The sequence below is a fragment of the Oryza glaberrima genome, chromosome 4, assembly GCF_000147395.1.
Source record: "Oryza glaberrima chromosome 4, OglaRS2, whole genome shotgun sequence".
Classification (NCBI taxonomy): Eukaryota; Viridiplantae; Streptophyta; class Magnoliopsida; order Poales; family Poaceae; genus Oryza; species Oryza glaberrima.
Window position 1 is genome coordinate 25947164 of NC_068329.1, and position 22820 is coordinate 25969983.

The 22820-nt window shown below is 43.6% G+C and overlaps 2 protein-coding genes and 1 pseudogene across 3 annotated transcripts; 1 reads left to right on the forward strand and 2 right to left on the reverse strand.

The window, feature by feature from the left end:
- Positions 1 to 2155: 2155 nt before the first annotated feature.
- LOC127769936 (uncharacterized) lies at positions 2156 to 6855 on the reverse strand (annotated as a pseudogene).
- A 6378-nt stretch (positions 6856 to 13233) lies between these two features.
- On the reverse strand, positions 13234 to 17046 carry LOC127770919 (uncharacterized ATP-dependent helicase C29A10.10c-like). Its single transcript, XM_052296690.1, has 6 exons — positions 16924 to 17046; positions 16318 to 16827; positions 15063 to 16229; positions 14601 to 14919; positions 13920 to 14097; positions 13234 to 13715 (listed from the first exon to the last, which is right to left on the reverse strand). Exons 1-6 carry the CDS (start codon positions 17044 to 17046, stop codon positions 13445 to 13447), a joined length of 2568 nt encoding a protein of 855 aa, XP_052152650.1. The 3' UTR covers positions 13234 to 13444.
- A 611-nt stretch (positions 17047 to 17657) lies between these two features.
- On the forward strand, positions 17658 to 22736 carry LOC127771032 (pentatricopeptide repeat-containing protein At5g13770, chloroplastic). Of its 2 annotated transcripts, XM_052296835.1 has the most exons (4): positions 17658 to 17996; positions 18236 to 19581; positions 19655 to 19749; positions 19842 to 22736. In XM_052296835.1, the coding sequence occupies exon 4, from the start codon at positions 20560 to 20562 to the stop codon at positions 22384 to 22386; it is 1827 nt and encodes a 608-aa protein (XP_052152795.1). In that variant the 5' UTR covers positions 17658 to 17996; positions 18236 to 19581; positions 19655 to 19749; positions 19842 to 20559; the 3' UTR covers positions 22387 to 22736. The 2 variants fall into 2 exon arrangements, with proteins under 2 accessions (XP_052152795.1, XP_052152794.1); XM_052296834.1 differs by having other exon boundaries at positions 19655 to 22736.
- Positions 22737 to 22820: the final 84 nt, after the last annotated feature.

The following is a 22820-nucleotide window of genomic DNA, read 5'->3' on the forward strand; positions in this document are numbered from 1 at the left end:
AACCAAGAACATCTCAAAAATCAGAATACATGCATGATGCATCGTCCAGGAGTTATAGGGACAACTAACATTGTTATCAGAAGATCATACATATATTCAGACACCCCTGAACATGCATGGAGAGTTGGAGACTATGAAGTAAACAAAACCATATGGGGACAGACACAGTTTGCATGCAGCTTGATGGCAAACAAAAGCTTGGGATTTGGGACTGGATCGTATCATGAGCAGTCGATCGACGACGGTTTAATTACCTGGTGCTTGAGCAGGTCCTTGTTGAAGATGTCCCTGATCGACCAAGAGAACACCTTGCTCTCCAGGTTGCTAAGAGCGAACCTGTTGAGCGTCGGGTCATCTTTCTTCACGGCAGCCCAGTAGGTCGCTACGGCCTCCATCTTCGCCGCGGCGCTCTGGAAGTCGTCGTCGCTCTCGCTGCTGTCACCCATGGCGCTAGCTTCTCTGTACTCCACTCCGAAATGAAGCAGCAGGGGTGACTGGTGAGTGAGTGGAAGTGGCTCTGGAAATCGCAGGGCAGGTGCATGATATTGGCAGCTCAGTCTTAACACGAGGCCGTTGGCCTTCCCGAGTCGTGGTAGTGTAAAAGTCGGCTCGGTAGCAGACGCTGGAACGGCTGGAATCGTGTGGCTCGAGTAGGCTCTTTGGTTATTGTCCATGACGCATCGGTGCATACACCCCGCCCGGTGATGCACACGTGTACAGCGTGTGCCCAGTGATACAACTGGTTGTCGCAAAGACGCAGACTATTTCAGCAGGGAGAATTTTTACTCACCAGGGCATTCTCTTTGCTAACACTTTAAATGCAATTTGAAGAAAAAAATTTGGACTAATAACAATTAATTCCTATGAGTGTAAATTTTAACTAAATTTTGTTTTTCTATAAGCTGTAGAATTTTCTATTCACTCAAACCTCTTAAAAAAAATTCCTACAGATTGAGGTGTACTACATGCGTTTCTATTCTTCCATATTTTCTATTCCTACAGGTTAAATTCCATAAGCCGAATAAGCCCTCGGAAGGCACGTAAATTTGAATTATAACAGCCTCGCTGTTTAGCTTATACTTGTAAGCAAAATTTTGCTTCACACAGAAATCACGTAAAACTCAATTTTGAAGTTGATTTTGTTTTTTTTTTCATCGCAGTTTTGAGTTATGCAATCACTCTTCCAAGAACATTCAGTTTTGAGTTTGAGTAACTAAAACTGAAGAACATCATAAATCTGACTAAGCAAAATTTATAAGGATCGGGCGAGCTACAATACTGCATTGTTTGGGATTTGGGCACCTGATCAACAATACTGCTTATATACACTCTGACGCCCTGGTGCCAACTCAAGTATAGGGTTTCAGAAATAGTGTAGAATCCTCAACGAATTTTAAGATTACTTAAGCATACGGTGATATCCTCTACATTTTCTTCTGTATCCCCGGGGAAACCACCAATGCCAGTTGAAGTTGAAGGGCTTTCATCGTTCATCCCACTTCGGGATGGCACTTGAACCTGAACAAACACCAGAATTATAAGTTTAAGAATAATTATCTGATTTATTTATCTGGTACATAAATATTTATTTATTATTAGTTGAGACACTTTAAAATTCTGCAGGAATGATCTGTCTAGACAAACAGATAATAACTACTGTATGCAAAACACTAATTACTCGTACATATACATAAGAGTTGGATAGCTGGATACTTGGATGCACTAATAATAGTTCAGCACAACTTGTGTTGTTGCAGTTTGTTCAGGTGGGCTGCCTGAGAATTGGATGTCCAACCAGTGAAATAGTATTTGAACAATGGATCTTCATGATCCTATAAGACAATAGATAGATTGAAAGGGAAAAAAACAAGTTTGGTGCAGATAACAAACAGTTAAGCTGTATATCCATCCCCTTTGGGGCATGTCACACAAAAAAAATGCTGCAAAGTGTTCCTGTCAACTAGGCAACTAGTAGAATCATGGTATCATATTTCAAGAAATACGTAGCACACGATAATGATGCATCAATCAGGAAAATGAACATGAGATAAATGATAAAATTTAATTCCACAACTCAGAGGAGATATATAAAAGTGTAATGTGAGTCAATACCCAAACCCCACTATTTCTGACTTTGAATGGTGTACTCTTTCTATCTTTAACTTTATTGGTCTCAATTTTGTGCTTAGCAAGCACACGGGATATATCCTTATCACTGTTTGCGTTGAAGAAACACTGTCGATCCTTCGCGTCACGAACTAGATCTGCCCAGATAGAGCCAGACCTAGATAAGGTTGTTGCATTTCCCAAAATCCAAAGGCAATACCTGTGATTAAATAAGGTGATAATGGGGATAAAAATAAAGGAGAAAACATGGGTCAAAAAAGGAATTTAACCTTAAATAAGTTATAGAAGATACCTTGCTCGTGTAAGTGACACATTTGTGCGCTGCCGGTTTGAAAGAAAACCTACAGCCCCATCTGAGTTGGACCTCACAGTTGATAAAATGATTATGTCTTCCTCACCACCTTGAAAACCATCAACAGAATTAATTTTTACTATGACCGGGTCAAACTTCATTTTCCCGAGTTTTTGTTGAATTGCTAGGACTTGAGCAGTATATGGACATATGACACCAACTGTAACCTTATTTTTGGTTTTAGAATGGGCTGCAGAGGATGAAAAATACTTAGATTTATGACAAATCATAAGATTGTTAAATAAGCTAGATAAATATTATTTTGCCACAATAAGCTAGATAAGAAATAACAAAATAAAATGCTACATGTTTTGGTGATAAATTAAATGACTATAGAGCGCATGCCTCTTTGGAGATTTCGCAATATTTCCTGTATGACAGAAACCTCAACCACGTTCTTTCTGCTGCGGCCAAGTTCATCAAGATCCTCCTTACCATCTTCAATATTGAAGAAAGAGTAAGGACCAAACATAAGACCTGGAAGGTACTTCTTTCGGTGTTCTTTCTGGTTGACATTAGGAGCATCTAAGAGTTTCCTATCATAGAAGCTGATGTTTGGAAAGATACTAATGGATGGGTGCATTCTGTATTGCATATTAAGGAGATGTTTTTCATGTCCCAGTGAACTCAACCTCTCGAAGAGGCTTCTCCCGAATGACGCATCCTCACAAACCTGCAAAACAGACAGAAATGAAATACGAGTACAGTATAAAAAACTGACGAAACGAATGGGGAATATGATGTTCACTGGATTAAAAGATTCAATGCACTAATAACATAGGTCAAGAATCAACCTTGCTTTTGACAGTTGCTGGCAATTGGCACTCGTCACCAATAAGAATAGCATGATTTAAAGTAGGCAAACGCAACGGGATCAATCCTTCACATTCTTTTAACTGAGCAGCCTCATCAACAACAAGCAACTGTAGTTTTTTATTACTTATTTTGGAAGAGCTAGATACAGTGCAGAAAACTATGGAGGCGCTTTCCATACAGAACTCCCGAATGGTACGTTTGGAGGAAGTTATAGGAAGTTTCAAGCTACTTAATAACATATTCAGTAGCTCGAGACATCTAATTCTGATTTTCCCGAGGCTGATTGCTGTTTTAGAAAATTTTGTCAGACTGGATACACTGGAATCAGATTGATCATCATTATACAGGAAAATTCCCTTTACTTCGTCCTCAATATTTTTGTGCAGGAATTTCTTGTTAAAATCTTCAAGCAGCTCTAGAAGTGAAATGATATTGTTGTAATTCACTTCCAAGATAATGGATTTTGGAACATGGAATAGTACTTCTTTGAAACATCTTCGGAGCTCTGGATAAGTAGCATTAAATCTTTTTCTAGTGTAAGAATAAAAGGTAAGGCTATCACCTTCCTTTTGGTCTTCCAGATATTTCTGATACTGGGAGTAACCATTCTCAAAAAGATCAGATAGGGAAGATAGGCGATGTCTCCATCCAGTCATTGGCACAAAGCATCCAAGCAGCGTCCTTACACGATCATGTAAATAGATCTCTTTGAGATTACCGTCAACACACATGCGTTGTTTATTGCCACAGAGTAGAACATCTCCTAAGCAGGCTCTATCCGAAGACTCTTTGATCACCTTCAAGAAACGCGAAGCAACTTGTTTAACAGCAAGGTTTGTGGGTGCACATGTTAGAGTACCATGGTCTATTTCTCTCATCAACCACAACAGAACACTGATTGTTTTTGTCTTTCCAGTGCCAGGAGGTCCCCAGATAAGGCTAAAACTGCTACTGCTGTTGTTGCTATGCATTGATGAGATACAATTCAAGATCGCATCATTCTGAGAATTGTTAAGATCCATCGTAGACAGTTTACTCCATATCTCCATACTGTCGATAGAATGATCCTTTTTCTGTTTCTGAACAATGTCTGCAACCTGGGAAAATCAGAAAATGGAACTAATCAAACTACCTACTTCTGTACAACCACCCAAAACCTTTCAATAATCAGTTTGGTTTTGAAGTGAATATACTCAGAATCGTTTCTTTTGCAATAACCTGGAGCTTTTCTTTTGCAATGAAATATTCTTGAAGAAAAAGGAAAATTGTAGATAGTAATTTCAAAATAGTCTCCCTTCTTTGATCACTGTCCTTTCATGTTTATTATTGGACAAAATATCAATCATAATAATGTCTTCAGATCAGTACCATTCAGTGTGTACGTACCAGTGGATAATGTGCCATCTCCTGTATGAGGCTTTGATTTCTTCTGACTGCAGTGTTGTAGTCAAGGCAGCGCCATATACGGATGTATGTTACAATATTGAGCAAATAGGCAGCAAAAAGTTTGATCTTTTTCCTATCTTGACACTTGCCATCTTCAGAATCAATTTTTCCTGATGATATGATCACATACTTAGCTGGAGGTGAGTCGTCATCTTCATCCCCTCCTTCTGTGACAAAGGCAATAATATATGGCCTCCCATTGCGAGTTATGTCAGAAATATGCTCCGGCTTCACATCAGACAGGATAATAATATCACCAACACTTGGAACATAACTTTCAGGTTGGTTACATGCCTTAGAATTCTGAGAATCAGCATCGAAAACAATGTCGTAAACTGTGTTGTTGTTCTTTTGCTCGATCCACGAAATTTTGGTAGAAGGCAAGGTGGATATGGCTTCCAAGCTAGAAGACATCTCCATCCGCATCTCCTCCAGCAATGGAGAGGTGTAGGACTCTAAGTAGCTCTTGAGATCACTGAACGTGGACGGTATCCTTTTCATCTGCATTTTTCACACCTCATATTGATAAGCAACCAGGCTAGATAAAGTGATAAACCAACCATTCTTGGTTAAGCTATAATTGTTTGAAACAGAATCCAATGCATGCTAAAATACAATGAAGAACCATGCTTTAAGAGAAACAAGATAATTTGAAATCACTAAATTCTACTCCCTCCATCCCATTTTAAGCGTAGCCATAAGTTTCCGTGTCCAACTTTGATTGTCCGTCTTATTTTTTTTATGATTAGTATTTTTATTGTTATTAGGTGATAAAACATAAATAGTACTTTATGTGTGACTTATGTTTTTTAAATTTTTCAAAAGTTTTTCGAATAAGAATGACGACCAAAGTTAGACATGAAAACTGATGACTGCGTTTAAAACGGGACGGAGGGAGTACTAGGTAAAAACACATGACCTGCAGGCTTCAGCACCTATCTCAACAATCTGATTACTATTATAGGTTGTAGAACGTTGCTCACATGTATTACTGGCTGAAATTGGAGTACTTTTAAATATTTAGAAAGCTTAGGAGGTCTTTAAAACATGAATGTTTATAGCCGAAAGCCAAGCGAATCTGCATCTAAGAGGATCTTTGCTTAAGAGAACCCTCTCCTTTACTTGTTGGCTCCCCCCGGCATTTGTAATTTGCTTTATCCCCATAGTGGATTGCTTGTCCTATCAACGCCTCCTCTCTTTTTTTCTAACAGGAGTAGCTATTCATATGAACCTTTTATTTGGAGCTTCTCCACTCATAGTATTTCAGAAGGCATGGATGAGACTGATACAGCACGTTAAGGTAGTGTTACACCTTACCGTAGCTTAATATGTTCAATGAAATGCTTCCGAGGAAAAAATGGTTTTGCCATCCGTCAGCGCATAGTAGATAGCTGGATAGTTTTACTTGCATCGTCAAAAACACATTTTTAAAGCATAAAAAAATAAAATACACCAAAATGCATTTACATTTAAATATGAAATATTTGGTTAATTTTCTTGGTAGACTGGCTCGTGAATCCACCAACCCAAGTTGAAGTCCCACTTCTAGTCTTCCACCTTGAATCTAAATTTAAGTGGGGCTAAGTGTTATCCCGTCAGATTAGAAAGCATAAGTCCAAAACAACAAAACAACTTGAAATTGGTGAAGTGTTTGTAGATTGCTCTTCTTAAAGAAACTACTACGCCACGATCTCTTTAAGAACTTAGTATTCCATGATTAACATTTGGAAACTGGAAGCAAGTGCTGAGCAAGGCATGCGCATCACGATCGTAGAACGCACAAAACCGATCAAGCACACCAACGGAGGGAGCAGTGGCACCAACCTTGTCCTTGAAGAGGTTCTCGTTCATGACGTCCTCGAGTTTCCAGCCAAGCACCAGATCCACCAGGCTCGGCCATTCCTCCTCCGCGACCTTCCCCCGCGCCGCGCCGCGCCGCCTGATCATCTCTGACGACGAGCGATCGGCCGCGAATCTAATCTAGCTTGCGCGGCGGCGGCGGCGGCGGAGCAGAGAATCGCTTATGCAGGGAGGCAGCCGAAAAAAGAGGAGAAAATTGCGAGGGAAAGCGAGGGCAAAGGCGTGGAGGCCGCCTTCGGAGTGTTCGCCGGGTACCTGCCTTCGCAAATCGCAATAACCAAATTGACCAGTGGTCGTCGTGGCGTCTTGTCGAGAGTTAAGGGCTGTTTACTGCTACTTTTTTCAACTCTACTAAAATTCGACGGTATTTGTGGTATACTGGGGTATGTTTGATTTGGATTCGGTTTAGGCCTGGTTTAGTTTTAAATTTTTTGTTCAAACTTTTAATTTTTCCATCACATTAAAACACATAAATTAGTTGGAAGTTTTCTTCATAATGCACGCACACTCACCCCTATGAAAGCACGCACGCAAACCCTACCCTTATGAGCATATTTGAAGACTGGGCCAGCAAATCTATCCTGGAGGTTGACGAAGTCACCACAGGCGCCTTGCTGTCGACGGTTACGTCGTCTACCACTAAAAGCACAAAGCCGTTAAATCATGAAAAATCGCTCCCATAAGGAGTCGAACCCAGGACCTATAGTGCTACTGAGGCTCTTGTAACCACTAGTTATTTACAAGATTAAAATGTGGATTTTACTCCGTTTAACATTGTATTTTGTGTGAAAACATTTTATATAGAAGTTGCTTTAGAATATCAGATAAATCATTTTTTAGTTTATATATAATAATTAAAACTCAAGCATACCTAAATGGTTTCTTTTTTGTTTTACACTATGTAATTGGTCTTCGTCTTTTGCTAACTCAACGGGTCTTAAGAGAAGATGCTTCCAAATTTACCAAAGTTTACTTATAGTATCATCATTGGCTATATTACGTTATGTTTTTACCTTATTAAAATTTAGATTATTTAAATTTTTTGCAGGGTCAAAAGTGAAAAAAAATTAGATGTACCCTAAATTTGAAACTATTGTGATTGAGAGAGAAGGGGTCAAGGGAACGGTGCGGTGGGTAATTTTCGCAAGTGTTTGCATTGTGCAGATTAAGAATAGCGGCTGTAAGTTCCAATGTAAATATTGGTTATGCTATTGCTCAAACTAAGGAGCCAATGGAGAATAAATTGGAAAGGAATAATGACATCCTAAAAACTCCCAAAAATTTGACAAAATGACTCTTTTAAAAAACTTATTTAAAGATTGAACCGTCCCAAAAACTAATTGCAGAAACGAGCCGTTTAAAGCGTCAATCCCGATGACGCCGAGTTATAACATATCAACGCCACTAATATTAGCGCTGAGGTCTTAAATCGGAAAGTGTAAACATGCACGTGTGTTTAGAAAAGTCATCGTAGCTCGGTGGTGTGTGACTTCAGCGTGGCAGGGTTCGATTCCCAGTTACCGCCCACTCTTAATTTCTTTTTATATATTTTATCTTTTTTTATAGATAAGGAAAGAAAATCGAAAAAAAAAACTAGATGGGAGAAGGAATTTTTTTATATAGGTGCTGGGTTCGATTTCCAGTTACCGCCCACTCTTAATTCTTTCTATATATGTTATCTTTATGTTTATATAGGTGCTGGGTTCGATTCCCAGTTACCGCCCACTCTTAATTCTTTTTTATATTTTATCTTTATAGATAAAGAAAGAAAACCAAAAATAAGCTAGATAGGAGAAGGAAAAAAAAGAGAGAAAAGAGCAGGGGATACAGAGAAAACGAAAGAAAAAAGAAAAGAAATAGAGGATAAGGAGAGAACATGAAAAATAAGCTAAACAGGAGAAGAACAAAACAGAGAAAAACCACTCTTAATTCGTTTTATATATTTTATCTTTACAGATAAAGAAAGAAAACGAAAAATAAGCTAGATACGAGAAGGAAAAAAGAGAGAAAAGAATAGGGGATACAGAGAAAACGAAAGAAAAAAATAAACAGAGGATAAGGAGAGAAAACGTAAGCTAGATAGGAGAAGAAAAATAAAACAGAGAAAAGAATAGGGGATACAGAGAAAACGAAAAACAAAAAGAGGAAGCTATACAGAGAAATCGAAAAGAGGACAAACTGGAGCTCCAACCCAGCCGGAAATGCTACTGGGCGCCTTGCTCGCCCAGGGCGATCGATTCCCCCCTCCCTCCCCCCCCCCCCCCCCCCTCTCTCTCTCCACTTGGTTTTTTTTGGCACCGTATTACTTTCTTATTTTTTTAAATTTATGCACATAAAGTTTATACACCTCAAGTTTACATATTTAAAGTTTATAAGTCAAAAGTTTATATATCCGATTCAAATTTAAATTTAAATTCAAATATTTTTTATATATAGTATTTCTATACATCTAAAGTTTATACACCTAAATTTTATAGACTTAAGCTGAATTTGAATTATATCTGATTCAAATTTCAATTTGAATTCAAATATTTTTCATATATAGAATTTCTATACATCTAAAGTTTTTAGACCTAAAGTTTATATACCCGATTCAAATTTGAATTTTGAATTATATCCTATTCAAATTTGAATTTGAATTCAAATATTTTCTATATATAGTATTTCTATACATCTAAAGTTTATAAGTCAAAAGTTTACATACCCGATTCAAATTTAATTTAAATTCAATTTTTTTATACATAAATTTTTCTAACTTTTTGTTTTTTTAAAATTTTTTTGTGGTATACTGTAATAGGAAGAAAAGAAGGGGAAGAAGTGGGAGGAGTACCTATAGGAGCGGAGGGGGGGGCTAGATCCGATCGCCCTGGCGATCGATCGCCGATTACCCCCCCCCCCCCCCCCCCCAACAACCCAGCACCTCTTTTGCCTCACCCCTATAACATATCCACCACTGAACCAAGCAAACATTTGTACCTAGAAATGCATATTCACAATTTTACCTAGAAATGCACGTTCACTGATTGCCACTAATTGGCAAATCTTTGCCACGTCGAATGGAATCTTAGCACCAATATTAGTGGCGCTGAGATGTTATAGCTCAGCGCCATGCACGATGGCACTGAGTAAAAGGCTTATTTCTGCAATTAGTTTTTGCCACGGTTCAATTTTAAAATAAGTTTTCTAAAAGGACTTTTTTTTGTCAAATTTTCAGAACTTTACTCAATCCATTTTAAATTACCTATTCGTTGTAACAAATCTCACATAAATAGACAGAAAAAAAATCGAATATCCTAGCGCTTGGTCGCGCGGGGGAGGAGGAAAAAATCAGGTGCTCCCCCCACTCCACGCACGTGCTCCCTTGGGGCCCCACCTCGTGTCACGGCCACATGCCGCGTGTCTCCACCACATGCTCCATTGCAACAAATTACCTACATATTTTAGAAACCCTTTATTAAAGGAATTCGTTTTATTTTTTGTTCCACAAAAAATGTTTCACCTAGTGTACTCATAATGTTTCACTATGTATAGATCTAATGTTACAGTGAACTGAAACATTCTTTCACTATTTGCTGAAACATTATTTTTATATAAGGTGAAACAACGCCCGATTTAAACGATTGAAACATTTTCAATCTACTTACTGAATAATTTCGATATACTTGGTGGAACAGCGTGCAACATTTAAAAGTATTTCAATAATAAGCTAAAATGTTTTTTCGTCGGAATATATACATGTGTGGTCTTGTTTAAAAGATTTAATTGCAATGAATTTAATGGTGTAATCGGATCATGATTTGAATAAATAATTTAAGAGAAAAAAATAGTTTAAAGTAGTTTTGCACGCATGCGTCATGCTGACGTCAGCGCCCGATTTTTCCACTCCTCCATCGGGCGTCCGACGCCTAGGCTCCTCCGAAAAAAATACTTACGTGGTTACCCTCATTACATACATTCTAATACTCCCTCCGGGCTGATAATACTTGTCGTTTTAGACAAGGATGATGTCAAATTTTAAAATCGTTGATTATGAATTATTTTTAAAATATTTGTCTTTCAAACATGGTTACTAGAAGAATAGTCTTAAAAAGTACTTTAATAAAATCATATATTTGTTAACACTTATATATACATTATAATAAAAAATAATGGTCAAATTTGTTTTTTTTAAGACCGTGCCCTTGTCCAAAACGATAAGTATTATAAAACCGAACGGAGTACTAACGTTTGTGTCGTATGAAAACGCTAAACTTAAGCAATCGACTACACCAAATACTCCAATTTTTTTCGAGCGCTGCTACAAAACGGGATCCCGTTGCAACGGGACAAGTGTGACATCCCGGCCCAGGGCTTAATAGAATTAATAGAATACTCATATCAACAAGTTGCAACTTCTTTTCTGGAAGCCGATCTCGAAAAAACTCTAAGGTTAAGCGTGCTTGCCCATACGTATATATGAATATGTACGCGGGCATACGGTGCATACGGGATGATCCACGATGTGGTCGTATGGCATGACGTATGTGCGTAGAAAATTATCTGTATATACGTGGTGCTAATAGGGGACATTCCTGGCCTGGGTTGACCGACGAGAACGTCGGTATCTTAAAAGGGTGAGAATGATTCTTCCCGGGTGTGCACGAGTGAGGACAAAGTGTGCAGAAAAGACTAGGCATCACAGATGGTATCAGAGCCGACCCTTGCAGCTATACGTTGACTAGGCATCACAAATGGTATCAGAGCCGACCCTTGCAACTATACGTATATATAAATATGTATGCAGGCATACGGTGCATACGGGATGATCCACGATGTGCGCCGAAAATGAAAAGACTAGGCATCACAGATGGTATCAGAGCCGACCCTTGCAGCTATACGTATATATGAATATGTACGCAGGCATACGGTGCATACGGGATGATACACGATGTGCGCCGAAAATTGTCTGTATATACGTGGTGCTAATAGGGGACGTTCCTGGCCTGGGTTGACCGGTTGACCGACGAGGACGTCGGTATCTTAAGAGGGTGAGAATGTGACATCCCGGCCCAGGGCTTAATAGGATTAATAGAATACTCATATCAACAAGTTGCAACTTCTTTTCCGGAAGCCGATCTCAAATAAAAATCTAAGGTTAAGCGTGCTTGCCTTGAAGCAATTTCGGGATGGGTGACCGACCGTGAAAATTTTCCCAGGTGTGCATGAGTAAGGACAAGGTGACCGACCGGGAAATTTTTTCCGGGTGTGCACGAGTAAGGACAAGGTGACCGACCACGTGGTGCTAATAGGGGACGTTCCTTGCCTTGGAGCAATTTCGGGATGGGTGACCGACCGGGAAATTTTTCCCAGGTGTGCACGAGTAAGGACAAGGTGACCGACCGGGAAATTTTTCCCGGGTGTGCACAAGTAAGGACAAGGTGACCGACCACGTGGTGCTAATAGGGGACGTTCCTGGCCTGGGTTGATCGGTTGACCGACGAGGACGTCGGTATCTTAAGAGGGTGAGAATGTGACATCCCGACCCAGAGTTTAATAGGATTAATAGAATACTCATATCAACAAGTTGCAACTTTTTTTCCGGAAGCCGATCTCAAAAAAAATCTAAGGTTAAGCGTGCTTGCCTTGGAGCAATTTCGGGATGGGTGACCGACCGAAAAATTTTTCCCAAGTGTGCACAAGTAAGGACAAGGTGACCGACCGGGAAATTTTCCCAAGTGTGCACGAGTAAGGACAAGGTGACCGACCAGTAAATTTTTCCCGGGTGTGCACGAGTAAGAACAAAGTGTGCAGAAAAAACTAGTGTTGGTCTGTGAGGGTAGTCGTGAGGGTAGTCTATATCCTAGGATAGCTGCCAGATGTAGAGAGGGCCCGGCCTCGGAGAGTGTAGGGCGTCACAACAAAGTATCACAGGTATCGGGTACCATGCAGCTGGTACCACAACAGGTATCAGGTACTATCTCATACAAGGGTGCCCGGCCTCGGAGAGTGTGGGGCGTCACAACAAGGTATCACAGGTATCGGGTGAGGGTAGTCTATATCCTATGATAGCTGCCAGATGTAGAGAGAGAGGGCCCGGTCTCGGAGAGTGTGGGGCGTCACAACAAGGTATCACAGGTATCGGGTACCATGCAGCTGGTACCACAACAGGTATCAGGTACTATCTCATACAAGGGTGCCCGGCCTCAGAGAGTGTGGGGCGTCACAACAAGGCATATTAACTAACTATCTCATACAAGGGTATCCTGTTCCAACGGATACCGTTGTCTAGGTTTTATGTTATTTTTCACTTCCCATTTTAGTAGGGCAAATCGACTTGCATCCAAAGAAAGGGACAAACATACTGCATATGGATATGGACTTCCAAGTTTCCGGATGATTAAAGTCTCCGGGTCAAGGTCATCGTAATAAAAAAAAATCTGATATGCCTTAGTTGTTAAGTTAGCATCATAATCTCCGAACCCAAAAGCACCATGCTGAAAATTTATTTTAGTACGATTGTACAAGAAAATGATGGTACTAAGTTCACAAAAGTATCAACAAAAGTTGGCAAGTGGATCCCAACTGGAATCTTCTCCTTTTCTTCCGTTTAGTGTTTTCGACAAAAGATGATCATAATCTTGTGAAGAGAAACCGAATCAGCAGCAAAGCACATGTAGACATCACGTTTTTTTGCCCTCAAGGCAGATGATTTTTTTTTTTTTGGAAGGGAATAAGGCAGATGAATTTGAATATACAGCATGTAATAGTAACAAGTTTTCAAGCTGCCGTTAAGCGTAAATGTGGTCTCAACTCTCAATTCTACGCTTCAATTCCGACCAAAAGATCCCCCAAAATCCACACAATCTAAGCTAGTTTCAGGGAGCCTAGCGCGTCGCAGATATCGTCTCCGACCCTGCACCCCGCTTCGTCTGCGAACGTGTCAAACGCCGTAGCGAACTCGACCGCATCGTCCGGTTCGTCCTCGTGTCCGCGCCGAGCAACGCCGAGCAAACCAGCGCCGCCGTCGTCCCAGTCGTAGAAGCACCGGCGATCCACGGCGTCCCGGACTAGCTCCCCCCAGACGGAGCCGCTGCCGAGCAACGTCGCCGCGTCGCCCAGGATCCAGAGGCAATGCCTGCAAAGAAAACCAGAGGCGCGCAAAACGAGACACCGCCATGGATGGACGGATGCCAACGACGAGTTCATGAGAGGGCGCGTTGGCGTTCATACTTTGATCCGGAAAACATTCAGACTGTGCGTTGCGTACCTTGCCCTTGTCAGGGCGACGTTGGCGCGGCGACGGTTGGAGAGGAAACCGATGGATCCTGTACTGTTGGACCTGACGGTGGACAGGATGATGATGTCCTCCTCGCTGCCTTGGAAACCGTCGACGGAGTTGACGCGCACGTCTAGCGGGCGAAGAGCGTTCGCATCTATCCCGCTCTGGATCGCCTCCACCTGGGCGGCATACGGGCATATGATGCCTACGCTAACCCCTTCCCCTGTACCGACGCAAGCTGCACGGTGGAAAAAGTATTTTGAAACAAAACTTACAGGCTACTAGTAGTAGTTTGGATTGGAGACAAAACTTGCCCAACCCATATTTGTTACCACTACTAAATTTAAGGTAGAGTCTATACTAGTCTGAGAAAAATTAGCATCAAACTGAATATTGAAATATCAAAACCGAATATTGAAATTCAAGGGTTTTTTTTTAAGGGAAAGCAGCACATGAATGTAAGGTTTATATAACCCCTAGGGCTAAAGAAAAGAAGAAAACCAAGCTATACTATGCACTATACAAGATGCGGTGTAAGGTTTATGGAGTTACGATACGATGTACTTATATCCGATTTTTTTATCTAGCAAATTCTGCTCAAATGTAGCTAAATATTGTTCAGATTTTATAATATAGTTTGAAATTTTTCGAAATTTCGGTCCTGAAATGGCTTTGCATTCCGAAATAGTTAACCAACATACAGGGATACAAGGATCAAGAGTAGTAACAGGGGATAGTTACCTTTGCATAGATTATGCAGTATTTTCTTGATGGCAGCCACCTCTGCCATGTTTCTCTTGCTGCGGCCAGGATCCTCTCTACCATTCTCAATGTTGATAAAGGAATACGGCCCAAACATGGCCCCTTGAAGGAAGCTACGCTCGTGCCTCACGTGTGTGACATTCGGCCCATCCAGGATTTTCTTGTCGTAGAAACTGAAGTTTGGGAAGATGCTAATGGAAGGGTGCATCCTGTACTGCATGTTCAGAAGGTGCTTCTGGTGTCCCAGTAGAGTTAACCTTTCAAACAGGCTCCTTCCCAGTAAGGCACCATCTGCAGCCTGCAAGAAATAAGATTACTCAAGATGAATATAAGCAACCTACATACAGGAGTACAATGGTACAAACATATGTGCAGCCCGCAAGAAAGTAGTAGCAGTTCATGAACAAAAGGGCAAAGAAATTTTAGGAGAACTGAATGGACCTTGCTTTTCACAGTAGCAGGCAGTTGGCACTCATCGCCAATAAGAACAGCATGCTTCAAGCCAGAGACTTGCAACAGGATGAGGGATTCGCATTCCTTCAACTGTGCTGCCTCGTCGATGAGAAGCAAATCCATTTTCTGCTCGTACAGCTTTGCAGAGCCCGATACGGTGCAGAAAATAAGAGAGGCGCTTCGTAGGCAGAATTTCTTTATCTTGAAAGGAGAGGTTGTTGCAGGAAGCTGCAACCCTCGCAGAAGAGTACTGATGACGCCAAGAATTTGTGTCATGCTCTGCCGAAGATTTCGAACCAAATCTGAATGTACCACTCCACCATCTGAACCATCAGGCTTCTTTTCTTTCATAAAGATGCCAACGAGCACTTCATCCCCTGCTGCACTATTCTTACTAAGCAACTTTCTGAAGTTCTCCAGCATCGTTGTGAGCAAAATAATGTTGTTGTAATTTTTCTCAAGAATCACAGACTTGGGGACGTGAGACAAGATTGTCTGAAAACATCTGCTAAGCTTCTGGCAAATGTCATGAAACCTTGACCTGACAAATGACGACTCCGGTAATGCTGTCCCATCTTTTAATGCAATGCAGGCTTGGATGTACTGACATCTGAGAGCTAACGGAAAGCTCAGAAAAACTTGTAATGAACTCAGGCCATGCCTCCAACCCGACTCCGGCGAGAAACACTTCTTGAGAATCTTAACACGATTGTCCAGGAAGACCTCCTTCAGATCACCGTCAATGCCAATCCTGTCCTTGTTGCCAAACAGCAGAAGGTCGCCGTGGCACAGTCCGCCGGCGGCAGCGGCGGAATGCTGCTTGCTCAGAGCAAGGAGCCGTGACGCGACCTGGCTGATCGCGGTGTTGGTCGGCGCGCACGTCAGGACACGGTATCTGCTCTGGCTCGTCGCCGTCGTCATCAGCATCAGCAGCAGCACGCTGATGGTCTTGGTTTTGCCCGTGCCGGGAGGCCCCCAGATGAGGCTGAACCGGCCGCTGGTGGTGCTCGCGCCGTTGCCCTGCACCGCCGAGACGCAGCTCTGTATCGCACCGGCCTGCGAGTCGTTCAGCCCGAACGCAGGCAGCCTACTGGTTATCTCGTCGGTGCCACCATTCGCCCGGTGAAAAGACGACGATCCCGCCAACGAAGTGGTCTGCTGATCAAGAGGGTCAATCACTCAGGTGAGAAATTCTAGCTAGCTGATGCAGTAAATGTACCAGAACACTGACACGTTCACTTACTAGTGCGACGCCGGCGACGGCCATGACAAGGGGAGGATTTATCTTGAGCGCGTAATCGTAGTCAAGACATCGCCAGATGCGGGCGTAGGGTATAAAGGCGAGCAAACTAGCGGCGAAAGCATACGAGTCTGCATCTCCTATTTTCTTGGCCGCTCTGATAAGGAAGGTACGTCTGTTGACGACATCCTTGACGTGTGCGAGGCAGCAGGAGCGGCCGTTGCTCGCGAGGTCGGACGGCCGTCGCGGCACGGTATCCGTGAGCACGACGATGTCACCGATGCATGGAGCGCAAGCTCCACGTTGGTCGGAAATGGTGACGCGATACAGCGGGCATTGTCGCAAGCCCGTAGGTATACGAACTAGGGATTGTATGTGTTTGGTCGACGAGCTGTTGTTCGGCAACGTCTCCAGGTTAGAGCTCATCTCCGCTCGTATCTCTTCCAGCAACGGGGCCCTGAACGAATCCAGGTAGCTCTTCAGACCGGAGAACCTGTCAGGTATGGCGTTCACCTGCAAAAGTATGCGAGTTCATATGGCCATTGCTCATGCATGTTCAGATCAGGTACGTACCAAACGAATTGAAAAGACGAACGAAATGGATGGAACCTTGTCGGCGAAGAGGTTCTGGTTCATGACATCTTCCAGGGTCCAGGAGAAGATGGTGTTGACGAGATCGTCGTCGTCCGGTTTCTTGTTCCCCTCCCTGGCTCTACCACCTTTCTTCACCATCTCCGGGGACGATCGGGCTAAACACCGGCCGGCTGGATGCTTGGCTGCTCGCGATGCTAGCGGGAGATGGCGCTTCTTCCTTTTATTTTGCAGGTTCTGAAGTCTGAACTTGGTATAGAGCTGCAGTAAATGGTGCTCGCTGCTGTCTCGGCTCTATCGTTTCCCCATGCAGAAATCTGAATGCATACGGGCTCGTCTCGCAGACGCGCATCGTGTGGGTGGCGTCGGATTGCCTGCCTAGGATACGGAACGGTGCACGAGATATCCTGTGGTTTCGCGCGCCGACGACGAGGAGGCGGCCGGCCGTTCGGTTGTGTTTCTCCAAGCATGCTGTGTTGCGGTGACGCGTCGGACTTGGTGTAAACTGTAAAGTGGAAAACAACGACCAGTCGTCTTCAAGTTGTGCAAACACGGAAACAACTCGAATTGACAGGCCTTAATCCAAAGCCGTTTGAAAGCCCAAAGTCTACTCGAATCGAGTCTTTAGCCCAACCTACGGACAGCCTCTAGACCTGAGTAAAACCTAGTGGGCCGAAATTTAGCCCATCGGACGCAGCCCAGCTCAAAGGAACAAACTAGTTGGTCGCCCCCCCCGTGAACAGGGCACCGCCGCGCCGTCGCCAACCCGGGGGATCGCCGTCGATGGCGAGTTCCCCGCCCTAGTTTGCCGCTCCACCCTACCTTCTCCCCCGGCTGCGTTGGGTGGCCATGCTCGCCCTCCACCTCACCGCTCCTGCGCGCCGCTCCCCCGTTGCTTCCTCGCCGCTGCCCTATTCCCCTATCGCTCTTACCGCATCCGGATTAACATGCGTATGTGCTACTGCTTGTATCTTACACGAGGGCTACTGCTGGGGCCTCTCGTGGGGCTTTGATTCAGAGGGCGGTGTTCGCCGCTCATGACCTTGGCCATGTGAGGTATGGTGAGCAAACATGAACGCGACGCATTTGAGGTATGGTGTGGTAGTTCGAAATTTTGTTGCTGGTTTATTTTCGAAGCAATGTTGTCGACGACAATTTACTGTTTTGCAAACGAGAACGCTCAGTAAATTGAAAACCATGGATAATTTCATTGCTAATATTAGGCTACCCGCGTTGCTTATTTTTCCAACTGATATAAGATGGCTGCATTGCATACTTTTCCAACTGATATAAGATGGCTTATGATGCATACTGCATAATTTGTTTGCAGCGGGATATTGGGATGCATACTTTCTGTCGGTGCACTCAACAAGGTGATGTTAAGATGTTTACTTCCAGTTTTTTTTCCTCTTCTATTGATACCTTTACTGGTTGTATTATGATTTGTTCGGTACCGCAAAAAGTTCCAGTTAGAAACAGACTTCCCACAGAGTAGCTGAAACTTCTGTCATACAAACGTCAAAGAGAAAAAACTTCTATCATATAGTACTATTTGTTGTTCCCCTTCTTTTGGTTTGAAGTGTTTGAAATCACTCTTTCCATTTTGTAGAGCAGAAACATTTTACTTTGACACCACCCTCAAATGCAACTTCGACCACAAATTTATATTGCAATGTACTATGAATATAAGGTATGGTAGTACTTGACAAATCTACATATATCTTTATGTCTTCAATAAAAACACCGAGACAAACACATATCCTGAATTGCCACTCTTGTGTGACTGTAGAGGTATCTAAGATTGAATGGTTATGGGTATGGAAGTTGGGATATGCATATAGTTTATTAGACTTGAGATAACCAACAAACTGTTTATATGCATATGATGTTTGCTTTTGCATATCCTATACATTTCTGAATTGTTTGCGGCTTGCAAGTTGCAACATGAAAGGCACGGTAAATTCTTCCTTTATTACTAATGTTTAGGATTTATCAGGGAGCCAGCCATGAACTGTTTACTGCTATTACAGACTGAAATAGAAGGGCCAGCTCAGTTGTGAAGTTCTGAATCTGTGTTGGCAGTAATATACCGAATTAAATTTCATTTTCTCATGGCAAGAATACATTTTTGTTGCAGTGTATCTGGAATCTTGAGTACTAACACATGATTTAGTACTTGTATAATTATTGGCAATTTGACAAGAACCAATAGCTTTGATCTTTTGATTTAACTATATACTGATTCTGCATATGTTAGAAGCTGGATATAGTGCTCATTTCTCTCATGATGTCGCAAGCAATGCCAGATGCCATTTATATGAACTCTGTGGAATGCATTTGAATTTTGAAGCATGAAGGCACTGCAATAATATGATTGCAGCATTTCTTTTCTTCCGTCACTGTATTACTTCTGCTATGGGTATTCTTTGGGTACCGACTTATCTAATAGCAGTTTTATGTGCTGAGTTGGTACAGAAGTTGTGTGTAGCTCTTGAGTAAAGTCCCATGTGAATTAAACCAACGATGTCTATCAAAATCTCAAAAGGCATATATGCCAAAGGAAATCGATATCAGATGAACCAGTTTATCTATTTAGATATAGAGGGCTGGAACGCACAGTAGGCTTCTGTTGGTCAGATGCAGATGACCAGGAAACAATGTTAGTGAGAAGAAAAGGTGAGTGTATCGAGTTTTTTTTTCTTTCCATCTATCTACTTCTCCAAGCTAAGAAAGAACTTACACAATTCAGGTCTGTGGCCAGTTTTCGTCGACATGTTACTCCACAGAAGTAGAGGCGTTTTGTTTTTGACTCGCCAGCACTACCCTGGTGAATGGCAAGTGAAGGTATCAACCAAATTTTCGTTCTCTTTTTGTGTTCTGTTCTTCTGCCTTATTTTTGCATAATGGTTTATGTAAGTTGTTTGTGGAAACTGTAGCTGCATCATCTGATCATCACCACCCTCAAAATGACACTAAAAAGTTATTCTTTTAGCTTGGCCTTCGCAAATTCCTTTCCGTCTTGGATTCTATCTGCATTTCAGTATTGAGATATTGGTATTTGGCATGAACTTTGTTGTGATCATAGAGCCCTGGTCAAGACAGGCCAGGAACGTAAGGAAAATTATTACGTTTCCAATTTCTCTGGTTACTCGGTGGCCACAACATTGCCAGAATCTTTGTGGCTCTCGGAAGAAGTTGCTGCAGTCCGTGTTGTTCCCCCTAGTGATGGTTTCATTTGAAGACAAAACTGTTGGTAGCTGTCATGCTGTCTCGCAGTCCAATTTTGCCTCCAAGCATTTCAGATCTTTTCCCTGATTGATTTGTGGCGTCACAAGTTAACTGGTGGCTGTCCGCTGGGCTTGAGCTACGTGGACCAAACCCCTCCTCCAGAAACCGAACTGGTCAGCGATTTCACCGCAATTCCCCCGAAATTTGAGCTTCTTTCACTTGCAGGGTAACTATACCTCCACGTCAGGGATCTCCCGGAATTTCTTTGCCTATCTGTGTGGCTGCATCTCACCCGTCCAAACTGGACACATCACCGCCAGAAGGCGCGGGTGAAAAACAACCCAATGGAATCTCCATGGCAGGATAAGGTGCTCTCAACCTAAACGAGAGAGGTTCTTCCACTCCCGACCTCTAGTTTCCAGAGTGATGGCCAAATGCTACTCGGAGTGGCCTCCTCTCCCCCCTCTCCATCCACCGAGACGAACACCATCGCAGACCTCGCTTTGGACGATCAGGAGGCAGCTTGCGTCGTTCGTCTTGCACTGCTCCAGGTCGTGTGCTTCCCCTCTTCTTGAGCCCAAGAATTTGCCCGATGAGTTCCATGCTGTGTCTGCCTCGACGCCGGCGCCGGTGCCGGTGCCGGTGTCCCCGCTTCCGGATGCTCCGAAGCTCGGCATATCCAACAAGTTCATCCGGGGCCTCTGCAGCGACCGGCAGACCGAGCAGCTCGCCTTCGAGTGCTACAGGAGGGCTCTGCACCAGCCGGAGTTCCTGCCGGACAAGAAGACGATGAACGCCCTGACCGTGCAGCTGCTCAGGGCTAAGCAGTGGAGCTCGCTGGAGTTCCTGGTTGAAGATTTCAGGGCCTATGGGGTGATGCCGGAGCGGCGGACGTGCGCGCGGCTCGTCGCGAGCTGCGTCAAGGCGAGGAAGTTCGGGCTCGCCGACATGGTGCTCGGGGTCCTCGAAGGCAAGAGGGGTGCACCTGCCGCTGTCGCCTTCAGCTCGGCGATGCAGGCGTACAACAAGCTGCACATGTACCGGAGCACGCTGCTGGTGTACGAGCGGATGAGGGCGGCTCGGTTGTCGCGCGACGCCGACGCCTACCGCGCCGTGATGGCGGCGTGCGGGGCGTTGGGCAAGCCGGAGATGGTGGCTTCACTGCTCAAGCAGTACAAGTCCCACAAATGGTACCCCTCTGAAAGCTGTGTCGAGACATACGCCATCGTCTGCGACGCACTCGGACGAGCAGGTAGAGCCTCGGATGCGCTGAAATGCCTGCGAGAGATGGAAGCAGACGGCATCGCGCCGAATGCCACAATCTACTCTTCGACCATCAGATCTTTGGCAGATGCCCATGAATCTTCTGCAGCAGAAGACCTGTACAACGAAGCATGGAAGAAAGGGATGCTGGGGGATCCGGACATGTTCCTGAAGGTGATCGTCATGCATGTTGAGGCCGGGAGAGTGGAGAAGACAATGGGAGTTGCCAAGGACATGAGGGAGACTGGTCTGAGGGTCACCGATTGTATCCTATCAACCATTGTCAATGGCTTTGTGAAGAGGAGAGGCCTCAAGCCGGCTATCAGAGCTTATGACAAGCTGATTGCTTTAGGATGTGAGCCTGGCCAGGTCACCTATGCATCAGTCATCAACGTTTACTGCCAGCTTGGGCGGAGCGACAGGGCGGAATCGGTCTTCTCGGAGATGATCGATCGAGGCTTTGACAAGTGTGTGGTTGCATATGGTAACATGATCTCCATGTATGGGAAGATCAGTAGAGCGTCGGACGCGATGAGGCTGCTTGCTGTGATGAAGAAGAAGGGGTGCGAGCCTAATATCTGGGTGTACAACTCCCTCCTGGACATGCACGGAAGACTCGGGAATTCGAGGCAGGCTGAGAAGATCTGGAAGGAGATGATGCGCCGCAAGATTCAGCCTGACAGGATCAGCTACACCGCGATCATCAACGCGTTCAACCGGTCGGGAGAACTGGACCGGTGCATGGATTTGTACCAGGAGTTCAGGGAGACAGGAGGAAAGGTGGACACGGCCCTGGCTGGGCTCATGGTAGGGGTGTTCTCTAAATGCAGCCGATTCAACGAGCTCATCGAGCTTCTGAAGGATATGCAAGGCACACGACTGGACAGGAGGCTGTACCTGACCGTGTTGAGGAGCCTCCGAGACGCCGGGCTGGAGGTCCATGTGAAGTGGCTCCAAACTAATTTCAGTTTCGTGGAAGAGAAAACCTGATGGATCCATGAGTTATCTGTGCTGTTCATCTTCAGCACCGAAGCATCGCGACGATCGGGTATCTGCAAAAGCATTGCTCTGTACATCGACAGAAAAAATGGGTAAATATTTGCTTGCCTCAATGCGCTTTGTCGAAACTATATGCTTATGCTGCTGGCTTCCAACCGCCACTGTAAATGTATTCTGGGAGATACACCTTTGTACCAGTAATGATCTGATTACAGATTTATTGGACAAGTTGCATTGCTTAGTAGATCTGCATTTGCCAGATTTATTGAACTCACTTGTAATATAGCCCTCTTCGGCAAATGTAACTTTTGCAGCAGTACTGAACTTTGTACATTTCTTCAGCGCTTAACATCTTTTCGAATCTCTGAGATAAGAAGTTGTCGGCGGTGTATATTTTCAGCGATTATGCTCATCTCCTTCTAGAT

Bases quoted from the DNA above. Each gene is read 5' to 3' on its own strand.
- LOC127770919 (XM_052296690.1), bottom strand. From the start codon at position 17,046: ATGGTGAAGAAAGGTGGTAGAGCCAGGGAGGGGAACAAGAAACCGGAC. The intron at 16,828-16,923 runs GTTCCATCCATT...ATACTTTTGCAG, and splicing joins AGAACCTCTTCGCCGACAAG to GTGAACGCCATACCTGACAG. The intron at 14,920-15,062 runs GTCCATTCAGTT...TATTTCTTGCAG, and splicing joins CTGCTACTGTGAAAAGCAAG to GCTGCAGATGGTGCCTTACT.
- LOC127771032 (XM_052296834.1), top strand. From the start codon at position 20,560: ATGGCCAAATGCTACTCGGAGTGGCCTCCTCTCCCCCCTCTCCATCCA.